The sequence below is a fragment of the Crocodylus siamensis genome, chromosome 2 (genome assembly GCF_052110815.1).
Source record: "Crocodylus siamensis isolate JL-2025a chromosome 2, ASM5211081v1, whole genome shotgun sequence".
NCBI classification, from domain to species: domain Eukaryota; kingdom Metazoa; phylum Chordata; order Crocodylia; family Crocodylidae; genus Crocodylus; species Crocodylus siamensis.
The window spans coordinates 12074162-12085525 of NC_143396.1; the positions used below are offsets into that span (position 1 = coordinate 12074162).

General features: G+C 69.4%; 1 protein-coding gene across 1 annotated transcript; it reads right to left on the reverse strand.

Moving 5' to 3' along the window:
- Positions 1-5498: 5498 nt before the first annotated feature.
- LBX2 (ladybird homeobox 2) lies at positions 5499-9083 on the reverse strand. Its single transcript, XM_090035272.1, has 2 exons — positions 7303-9083; positions 5499-6619 (listed from the first exon to the last, which is right to left on the reverse strand). Exons 1-2 carry the CDS (start codon positions 7676-7678, stop codon positions 6180-6182), a joined length of 816 nt encoding a protein of 271 aa, XP_089891398.1. The 5' UTR covers positions 7679-9083; the 3' UTR covers positions 5499-6179.
- Between the last annotated feature and the right edge of the window lie 2281 nt (positions 9084-11364).

The following is an 11364-nucleotide window of genomic DNA, read 5'->3' on the forward strand; positions in this document are numbered from 1 at the left end:
GGTGGGGTGTCAACCCCAGTGCCCTGGGCCCAGCGTATGCATGTGCAAGTGCATGCAGTCAGGGAGCTCATGCAAGTCTATGTGTGCATGCAGGGGGACTGTGTGCACGTGTGTGTATGCGTGTGCACACGTGCAGGGTGTTGGGGACAGGGGCTGTGGACTGGCATGCTGCGTGTGCCGCGTGGTGCGTGTGCCGCAGGGTTACCCATTCCTGGGGCCCCACATCAGGCTCTCCCTCCCCGCCCAGGCCTGCCGGAGTCCTGCCCAAGGCCTTCAGGGTCATGGTCTCAGCTTGACCCTCATGGGGATGGTGCCCTGAAAGCAGATACATGTGGATCAGGGGACTCCAGGAGCTGGAGCTCCCAGGACTGGCTTGGGCTGACCCTGCGGGCAGCAGCTCTAGGTGTGTGTGTGTGGTAGGGCTGGTGTGTTGCACATACATGTGTATTTGCAAGGGAAGGTGCTGGGGTTTGCCCATGTGGTGCATTGCACATTTGTGCCTTTTGCACCCTGGTGCCCCATGGTTCTGCACGTGTTCATGAGTGTGGCTGCAGAAGCCTGAATGCACACATATGACTGAAGCACTGTGTTTGGAGTCATGACTGTGACTATGCATGCGGTGTGCAAGATTGTAGGTTTGCATGTGCATGTGCATGTGCATGTGCATGCCTGGGCATGTTGGTGTGTAAAACGCATATCTGCATGTGTCAAGCTCTGTGAGAATCCTTGTGTGTACTCAGCACAGGCCTTGCTCCATGTATAGCTGTGTGTGTGTGTGTGTGTGTATTCACATGTGTCTGTTTGCATGACTGTGTTTATCTCTGCATATGTATCTCCTTGCACGTCTGTGTGGGAGTGTCTGTCTGTGTGTGTCCCTGCATGTGTGTACATCCATGTGCATGTCTCAGGGCGCATGTACTTTGGTGTGTGCCTTGGCGTGTGTCCCTCAATGTGTACCCCTCTACATGTGTGTCTCTGTGTGATCCAGACTGTTTTAGCTGATGTCACTGTGGTGCTAGTTGCCAACGCCAGATGCCGTCGTGCAACGACGAGGATGACCAGCCGGGACCGGCCCAGTTGGGGCACAACATTGGACCATTTCTGGGCCCCCACGTGGGACCTGGAGGACATAGACAACACGGCCACCAACTGCAGGCGACCCGAAGATCCCAGTGGCTTCGCCATGATACAGCAGACATCAAATAGTCCCAGGACACATACCCTTCTGCGTGTGCCTCTCTGAGTGCACAGCTCTGCATGTCCTGGCATGTGTGTCCCTTGGCCTGTGCATGTGAACCTCTGTGTGCATATTTCTGTGTTCTGGAGAGAGAGAGTGTGTGTGTGTGTGTGTGTGTGTGCACGTGCACGCGTGCATGCATGTGTCCATATGTACACATGTCTCTGCATGTGCACATGCATCTCACCATGCATGCCCCTCTGGGTGTGTGTGCACATCTCTGTGTGCATTCACTTTGGCGTGTGTGTCTTGGCATGCATGCCTGTGTGTGCTGGCGTGTCCCTGTGGGGGGCCCAGCCGGCTGCCCTGTTGCATGCGGCTGCTGCGGCATGGCCAGCCAGGCCGTGGGAACTGGCACGTGGGCGCTGGGGCTGGCATGCTGCCCCAGGGCACGGATCAGAGCCTGTGGCCGGGTCCCAGTGCCCACGACAAGCAGCCAGATGCTGACCGGCTCCGCACCCACTTCCTCCCAGGGGCTGATGTGGGTGGAGATGGGGGCATCCTGCTCACAGCTGGAGGGGTCTGGAGCTGCAGGAAGCCCCCTGGCTGGGAACTGGCTCCGCAGTGCAGGGGCAATGGGACAGGGATGAGGGAGATAGCTGGGGGTGATGGAGCTGGGGAGGGTCGAATGGGGGAGCCCCCAGGGTGAGGGGCTGTGCTGGTGGGGGGAGGGCGGGGAGGGCTGGGGTCCCAGGCCAGGCCAAGGCAGTGCAATCCTGCCAGCTGCTGCTTGTAGGAGCAAGAGGGAAACAAGCCTGAGATCACTTCAGTGCGGGATGTGCGGCCCCTGCCCTCCCCCCCAGCCGCCACGGCAGCGCTGTGCAGAGTGCAGCAGCTGTGTGTGAATGCGCGTGTGCGCCTGGGCCTCTGCGCAGATCTGTGTGTGTGTGTGTGTGTGTGTGTGTGTGTGTGTGTGTGTACCTCTGTGCTTGTATGTGCATGGGCATGCCTGGGTCCTTGTGTGTGTGTGTGTGTGTGTGTGTGTGTGTGTGTGTGTGTGTGTGCATGTACTGGTGTCTGTGTGTACACCTGGGCCTCTGCAAGTGTGGATATGTACATCCACACGTACAGTACAGTACTAGCTTGTGCATGTAACTCTGTGTGCATCTGTGCGCATATGCACAGCTGGGCCACTGCGTGTACATGTGGATATCACGTGCATGGTGTGCATGTTTGTGTGCACATATGTGCGCATGGATGTGCACGTGTGTATGGCGGTAGGATGCATGTACCTCTGTGTGCTTGAGCGTAGGTGTGCACGCCTGCCTGGGCCTCTGCCTGAATGTGGTACATGCGCATGTGTGTGCACCGGAGCCTCTGAGTGCATGTGCATGTGGTACATGTGGTGCCTCTGTGTGTGTACGTTAGCATGTGTGCGCCTGCACGGCGCTGGGGGCCGCACATGGGAGACAGCGACGGCCGTGGCGGAAGGCCCAGGCGGGGAGGGGGTGTGGAGCCGCTCGCTCCTGCTGCCATCAAACAGCTGCACCAGCTCTCGGGGCGAGGGGGGGTAGGGGCGGCTGGCTCGGAGCCCAGCTGTGCCTTGCTGCTGCCTGCTGCAGCCTCCAGCGTTGACACCCCCCACCCCTGCCTTGGCTGCGGCCTGGGCACCAGCACCACCGCTGCTGCCCCTGGCCCTGGGGGTCTGGGGCAAGGCTGAGGACGGATGCCCCAAATCCTGAGCTCCTCTTCAGGCCAGCTGGAGACCTGCCCATGCCACACGCAGCCGGCAGGGCCTAGAAGTGAGGACCAGGCCTGGGATGTCCTGCCCTGAGGCAGTAGGAAATGAAGGGGTACTACAGTGGGGGGGGGGGCAGGGGCTGCGGGTTTGGGGTGAGGGGCAGCAGCAGGGTTGGGGGCTGAGAGTGAGGGACTGGGGGGCAAGAGCTGGGGGCTGCTGGCATAGGATCCTGGGTGTGCCCCTCACCCACCCCCAGGGCTGGGGGAAACTAGAGCCCCTCCAGAGCTTCCCCAAGCCCCCCAGGCCTCTCCCTCTGCCCAAAGCAGCCCCACACGCAGCCCTGGGATCCCCCTGCAGCGATGGCCCTGCCGCTCCCCACGCCGTGCACTGCCGCCCGGCACTGCCCATGTCCCCCTGGCCCCAGAGCCCTGGCGGCCACTGCCACCGGCTGCAGCTTGCGCCGGCGCCTGCAGCGTCAGCAGAAAGGGAATGAGGCAGGACCCCTGCGACCCCCCGCGGCCCAACTGCCCCGTGATGGGGAGAGACTGGCAGCCCTGGGGCCCCGCACCCAGGGCAGCATCGGCCAGGCAGGGAGACCCGGGGGAGGCAGCAGGGCCGAGGTTGCCTGCAGGGCCCGATGGCCCAGCCATGCTCCCCAGGACGATGGGGGCATGTGCTGACGGTGCCAGCACCACGGGGTCCCTCCAGACATGGGGAGCGGCTGGGCCCCTCCTCCTCACCCCACTTGCTCTGCCAGGCATGTGCTCCTTGCACACATTTGCACATACATGCACAGTCCGTTTCCCTCCATGATCCCTGGAGGCAGAGGCCCTGCCCCAGCCCTTGGCCCCACTGCCCCTGTGCTGGCTATGGCCGTGGCCGTGGCCGGGGGCTGGGGCCGGGGGGATGGGGCGGCGCCCGCAGCCCCCCCACTCTCCCCGAGCTGCAGGCCGGCGCAGGCGCGGCAGGGAGCTGCCAGCGGCCTCCTACCTGTCAAATTAAAGCCGCTCCCCCGGGGCCGCTCAAAGGCACTTTCAGGGCTAAATTTCATTTCTCAGCCCCCCCGCCCCTCCCCCCTCCCCCCGCCTCTGCTGCAGTGCGGGTGGGAGGGGAGCCGCGCCGCGCCGCCGCGCCGCGCCAGCCTCCCAGACAATGGGGGAAGCTCGTGGGCACGTGCGCAACCGGGGGCCCCTCCCAGCCCCCCAGACTGCCCTGGGGCCACTTCCTGTCCCAACCAGCCTGGGGCACTTCCCCGGCCTCCCCGTGACCTTCCGGCCAGGAGTGCAGGGTGCCGGGGTCCTCTCCCATCCCGGGGCCAGGGCTGGGGGGGACACCCCAAGTCCCTGCCTGGCCACCGCAGGCCCCACCGTGACCCCGCAGCAGTGGGAACCCTGGGTCGGGGGGTGATGCTGGTGCTCTGCTCCGTGACATCATGGCTGTGACATCACAGCCAGCCCATACAGCTGGGGCATCCCTGGGTAGGGCCAGGGCTGCCCCTGGGTGCCCAGGCCTCGCGGCCGGCGAGGAGAGCCGCCCTGGCAGGACGGTGGGCGTTATGCGGCCCCCACCGTGCACACCGCAGCAGTGCGGCTCCCCCAGCCCCGGCCTGCACAGCAGGCACGAGCCCCTCCCCTGCTGCGACACGTGCTGGGCCAGGCCTGCGCCCGAGAAACCTCCAGAACAGCGGAGGCCGGAGCTGGAGCTGGAGCCGGAGCCGCCTGCCTGCTCCGTGCACCCCAGGGCAGGGCAGGGCTGCCGGCCTGTTTGGGCCCTGGGTTGGTTTTGGCTTCCTCCACATAGGCCACCGGCCCCTGCCACCCGGCTGGTGCTAGGGCGAGGCCCAGGGCTCCCGGGAGCTCCCGTGTCCCTCCACTGGGACCGGGGCAGGCTCCGGCCTTGGCAACAGGCTGCAGCCCCAATCCTGTCCCCACGAGCAGCTGGGGGCAGGCCGGAGACCGGCATGGGCCAGGGAGCCCTGTCTGGTGTCCCCGCTGCCCCCGCCCGGCCCCGCCGGCTGCCGGGACAGGCAGGGCTGGGCAGCGAGGGCCTGGGCGGGCAGGGGCAGGGGCCGCCGGCGTCACTGTCCCAGCAAAGGGGGCAGTGAAAGAGAAAACAAAGGGAAGGAGAGAGGAGGGCGGGCGGAGGGGAACACAGGGGGTGGGGGGCTCCTCCTCCCGGGCACGATCCGGTGTCACTGCTTGAGGGTCCCGGCGTGGAGCGGCCCCCTCCCCCACGTGTAAACGCCCGGCCCGGCTGGCCGGCCCGCCTCCGGCCACCCCGGGGCCAAGCCTGGAGTGCGGGGCCGAGCCGGGCCGCCCGGCGGCGCGGGACGCGTGTGCGTGGCGGGGCCGGACCGCGCTGCGGTCCCGGGTGCAGCCCCGCGCGCCTGCCTGGGCCGTGCGTGCCCCGCCGGGCCGCCTGCGTGTGCGTGTCCCGCGGGGTGTGCGTGCCCCTGCGTGTGCGTGTCCCGGCGGCGCCGAGCTGCGCGTGGCGGGCGCGGCATGTGTGCGTGTGTCCCACGGAGTGTGCGGGTCCGCGCCACGCGCCTTGGGGCCGCCGAGATCTGCCGGCGCGTCGCCGCCCTTGTGTGTGCGGGTGTCACAGCGTGTGCGCGCGCGCGGGTTTTCGTGCGTGTGTCTGCGCGTGTGCAAGTCACGCGGAGTGTGTGTGCGTGCGTCTCCCACGGAGCGTGTATATGTGTGTGCGCGCACCTCACGGACTGTGTGTGTTGTGAGTCACTGCGTGTGCGTATGTGTGCACATCTGTGCGCGGCACGCGGCGGTGCGTGTGCAAAAGTAGGACGGAGTGGGTGCCTGCGTCTCAGACGGAGCGTGCGCGTACGTGTGACCCGGAGCACACGCGTGGCGTGTCCCACGGGGCGTGTGCGCGTGTCCCCGCGGGCTCCCGCAATGACACGGGCCGGGCCCGGCTCAGTCAGGCGTCTCTTTTTATTCCAAATATATACACACAGCGAGCGGCGCCGCCCGCGCCCCGGGCCGCCGCGCCGAGCCGCGCCTGCCCCGAGAGCCGGGACCCTCCGCGCCGCGCTCCGTCTCGGCGGGTCCCGGGGCGCGGGCGGGCGCCGACGAACGAGACGGGACGAGACGACGATAGAAAATAAAATAATACAAAATTAAAAAGAAACGAAATTGCACGATTTCCCCCGTGCCCGGCGGCGGCGGGGAGGGAGGCAGGGAGGGAGGGTCGGGGGTCCGGTCCGGCTGCGGGGCTCAGTCCCGGCCCGGCTCCGCCCGGCCGCCCCTAGTCGTCCACGTCGATCTCCTCGTCGTCGTCCTCGGAGAAGCCGCGGGCGGCCGGGTCGGAGTCGGGGCCGGGGCCGGGGCCGGGGCCGGGGCCCGGGCCGGGCGAGGCCGGGCCGCCGCGGGGCTCCGCCAGCTCGGGCAGCCGGGCCAGCTGCTCCAGCGCGGCGGGCGGCAGCTTCTTGAGCGACTCCACGTCCGCCTTCATCTCCTCCAGGTCGCGCTTGAGCTTGGCGCGGCGGTTCTGGAACCAGGTGATGACCTGCGCGTTGCTGAGCCCCAGCTGCTGCGCCAGGTGGTCGCGGTCCGCGGGCGACAGGTACTTCTGGTAGAGGAACCGCTTCTCCAGCTCGTAGATCTGGTGGTTGGTGAAGGCGGTGCGGCTCTTCCGCCGCTTCTTCGACGCCGGCCGCGGCCCGAAGGCGCCCAGCGGGTCCCGGCCTGCGGGCACACGAGCGGGGTCAGCGCCGGCCGCCGCCCCCGCCCCCGCGCTGCTCCCCGGCCCGGGCTCGGCCATTCCCGCGCAGCCGCCGCAGCCGGTCGGCGCGAGGCTCCGCTCGGCCCGATCCTGCGCCGGCCGGAACCGAGCCGGGCCCGCTCCTTCCTCGCCGCCGGCCGCGGCGGAGCCGGAGCCGGGTCGGGCCCGGCGGCGGCTTCGTCCGCCCCGGGGAGCCGTTGCCGTTGCCGTTGCCGGCGGCCCCGCCCGGATCGAGCCCGCGGCCGCCGCCAACGAATGCTCGGCGCTGCGCGGCCGGGGCGCCGGGGCCGGCCCGGGCCGGGCGGGGGCCGCGTGCGGGGCGCGGGGCGGGGCGCTCCGGGCCGGCTCCGGGCCGCGGCGGCGGCGCATTCGTTGCGGGGCCGACGCGGCGCGATCGGATGCGGCGGAGCCGGGCGGCCGAGCCCGCAGCCGCCTGCGGCCGGCCCCCGCCCGGCCCGGCCCGCACGCACACGCACCCCGCGGCGCGGCCCCGCTCGGGGACAACGAAACGCGGCCTCCGGGCGCGGCGGCTCCTGGCCCGGCAGCGGCGGAGAGGGCCGGGCAGAGCCGGGCTCCGGGGCAGCGGCCGCCCCTGCCCCGCGAGCACCTGCCCGGCGCCGCCGCGCCCCGCTCCCCCGCCCGGTACCTTCGGCCGCCTGCAGCACGCTGAGCTCCAGCCCCTTGAAAGTTTTGCTGGCCAGCTCCTCCAGGGCGCAGAGCGGCGAGGAGGGCGCGGGCAGCCCGGCCCGGGGCGCCCCGCCGCCGCCCGCCGCCTTGTCCGGCAGCCGGGCCGGGGCCGGGGCCGGGGCCGGGGGCGAGGGCGCGGGCGCGGGCGCGGGCGCCTTGCGCGGCGAGGGCTTGCTCAGGATGTCCTCGATGCTGAAGGGCGTGAGCGGCTTGTTGGAGCTGGCGGGCGGCGGCAGCTGGTCCAGCGGGCTCCGCCGCCGCTCCCCGCCGCCCGCCCGCGGCCCCAGCCCCGCCGCCGCCGCCGCCGCCGCCCGGGCTTCCTTGGCGGAGCTCATGGTGCCCGGCTCAGCAGCGCCCTCGGGGCATGGTGCCCGCGGCCCGGCCCGGCCCGGCCCCAGCCCCAGCCCCAGCCCCGCGGGGCCCCGGGGGAGCGCGCCCGGCGCCGGTGCAGCCGCTGCTGGGCGGGGAGCCGGGATCCAGGCGCAGCTCCCCCGAACCGGCCGCCCCGCGCGGAGCCTTAAAGGGACAGGGCCGGAGCCATTAATTGGGCACCGGGGTAGGAGGAGCTTCGGCTCCGTCCTCGCAAAGTTTGGGAGCCGCGGGGGAGGGGCGGTCCCCCCTTCCCGGCCCGCGGGGGACCCCGAGCCGCAGCCGGGCGGCGGGGCCGGCTGGGCCTGCCCGGGCTCGGAGCCGGGGCCGGGGCCGGGGCCGGGGCCGGGGCGCGGCCGCGCGGCCCGGGCGGCTCCCGGCTCCCGGTCCCGGCCAGGCCGAGGGGAGGCTGCCCCGGGACCCCGGCTCTCATGCGGGGCAGGCGGCGGTAGCAGCTGCGGCGAGCCGCTCCGGGCGGGCGTGTGCGGGCGTCTGCCCGGCCCGGCCCTCCCCGCGGGCCCTCCCGGCCTCCCGCGCCGCGCCGGGGGCTCTGCCTCCCCGAAGTTTACGAGCTCCCCGGACGCCGCGGCCCATAAAGCGGGAGGCCGCGGCGTCTGGGAGTGATTAGCCCGCCGGGGCCGCGGCCTGGTTTTGGGTTTCACGGCGCGGCCCCGCTGCAAACCTCGGCCCCCGCAAGCCCCCGCGCCGCCGCCTGGCCCGGCCTGGCCGAGCGGGGCACTCGCGGGGCGCTCGGGGCTGCCCCGGGCCAGGGCGCGGACACACGCGGGGCTCGGGGGGATCGTCCCGGGGGAGCGGCGCGCGTGTCTGAGTGTGTGCGCGCGCGTGCGGATGGGTGTTGTCTGTTCGTGTGTGCGCGCGTGTGGGCTGCGCCCCCACGCCCCGGGGCCCGATCCCGGCCCGAGGCGCGCCCCGCAGAGCCGGCCCAGGGCGGGTGCGGGCGGCGCGTGCCGGTGCGGGGCGGCACCGGGATCGGGCGGCTCCCGCGGGTCCCTTCTCTCTCCCTCCCGCCGCCCCTGACTTCCCGCAGCCGCAGCCCCCGGCCGCGGCCCCGATCCCGATCCCGATCCCGATCCTGGGCCCGATCCCGCTTCCCGGGCGAGATTTCGATGCGGTCTTAGGGACGCTCTTTGTCTCCGCCGCTCCCGGCCCCGGGGCACGGAGCGCCTGGTCCCGATCCCGGCCCGGCCCCGGCTGCCGCGGGGAGCCGCCCGGCCCGGAGCCCGGCTCGGTTCTCGTCCTCCTTCGCCGCGCCCGGCCCGGCCACCCCGCGGCACGCGTGCGGGAGCTCCCGGCCGGCCCCGGGCGCTCTCGGCGGGGCAGAGCCGCGGGCCGGGCCGGCTGCCGCGGGGGCTTCACTCACGGGCCGCTCGGGCCCGCGGCCTTTGCTCCGGGGCGGAACCGGAGAAGGGAGGAGAAACGAGATTCGGCCTCCGCGTCTGCTCCCGGCTCCCGCCTGGGCCGGGCGGCACGGGGAGGGGAGCGGGACCGGCCGACGGACGGACGGACACGGCGGGGGCCGAGAGCCGCTCACACGCGCTGCGGGAGCGCGGACAGACGGACGGACACGGAGGCACCGGCAGCCGTGGGGGGCGCGGAGAGGCAGACGGACAGGGACTCACAGGCGGCCCCGGGGGGGGGGGGCAGCGCGGGCTGCGGCGGGAGGGCCCTGAGCCCCGCGCCCCGGCTGCGAAGGGGTTAAAGCTGCTGTCACTCCGCCCCGCGCTGCGGCTCTCGCCGCCCCCCCTCCGGGGGTCCCCCCGCCCCGCCCTGACACAGTGACACACACACTGACACCCCCTGCACTGAAACGTGCACTCACACACATGCATACACATACACATTGAAACACTCTGAAGCACTGACACACACACAAGCTGATACACAACGCGCCCCCCCCCCCGCACTAACGTGACTGCGCGTGCGGGCACACACACTCTGACATGTTGGGACAAACGACACCTTGGTTTGCACACAGACATGCACTGACATGCTCACACTGACCCACACGTGCAGGCACAGGAGTGCTGACACACATGGCGGACACGCGCACCCTGACATGCAAGGCAGGACACACTACATACAGACACACAGGGTGCACAGATGGACATGCACAGGGACACTCACTGACATGCATCCAGGCCCAGGGCTTTCATGAGCCAGGCTCAGGCTGTCCCAGCCACCTTCCTGCCCTGGCCATGGGGGACGATGCCCACCACCTTTCCCCATGCCCACCACCTGCCCTGGGTCACTCCCGCTGCCCAGCCTGGCCCAGGCAGCCTAGTGGGGAGGTCAAGGCCTTGTGGCCAGGTGGTGGGAGGGGCTGGGGGCTAGGTGAGGGGTGGGCAGTGAGACTGAGGGCATGGGCCCTAGGGTGTAGCCATCCCCTTGGCACAGTCCTGGAGCTCCCTGACCAGACAGGAGCTGGCTCCATCCCACACAAGGGCACAGGGGGAACAGAGCCAGGGAGGGGCTGAAGCAGCCTCTGCTCCAGCTCAGCACCTCCAAAGCAGGATTTAATAGATTTCATAGACGTTCGGGCTGGAAGGGACCTCAGAAGATCATCGAGTCCAGCCTCCGCCTGAAGGGCAGGAAGTCAGCTGGGGTCACAGGATCCCAGCAAGATAAGCATCCAATTTACTCTTGAAGCCGTTCAATGTAGGTGCTTGAACCACCTCCGCTGGCAGACTGTTCCAGACCTTGGGGCTCGGACAGTAAAGAAATTCTTCCTTATGTCCAGCCTGAAAGGCCTGGGTAGCTAGCAGCCAAGAGTCATAAAGGAGCTGGCCAAGGTGCGTTCGAAGCCATGGGTGTTGCCTTGGACGGAGCCTTGGTGACCTTGGGAGCACCCTGGAGGGCACAGGGAACACCACAAACATGGCACGCATCTGGGAAGCGGGTCCTGTGGGTCCAGAGCCACCCCCAGGGCTGGGAGTCCTGGACCTGTGGACATGTCGCAGAGGTCAGAGGTCATGTGAGCTGGACACTGGGCAAGGCGCTGAGGAGGGCGAGGGGTGCTGGGCCCTGCTCCAGCATGGGGGAGCAGAGCCAGCTCCTGCGGCTGGAGGCGGCAGTGAGACAGACTCAGCCTTAAAGTCTCCTGGCGGGGAAACCATGAAGTGTTGGAGCTGTGCACTGGGCAGGGGCAGGGGAGGGGGCTACAGCGCAGCGTCACAGGGGAGATTAGATGTCGCTCTCAAAGACACGCTTTAATCTGGCTTCTGGGAAATGCTGCGGTCCATGTCTGCCGGGGCAGCGCCGCCCATCAGAGCAGCCCCATGGGGCCCTGGGCCTGCGCCCCTGCACAGCCTGATGTTTTGTGCACGCTCACATGTGCCTGTGTCCTCATGCATGTCAACAGACACACACATATACATCTGCACACGCAACGCGTGCACATGCCCATCCACATATGCACCCGCATGCATACCTGCACATATGCACACCCACACACATGCACAGAGATGCATGTATGCACACGCAAGGGAGTGTGCACACATGCATGCACACATATGCACACAACCCCTGGCTCCCCGCACATATGCACACACACAGAGGCACAAAGGCCCACCCACATATGGATGCACACAGTTGCACATGCATGCGTATACATGTATCCACGGGGCAACACGCA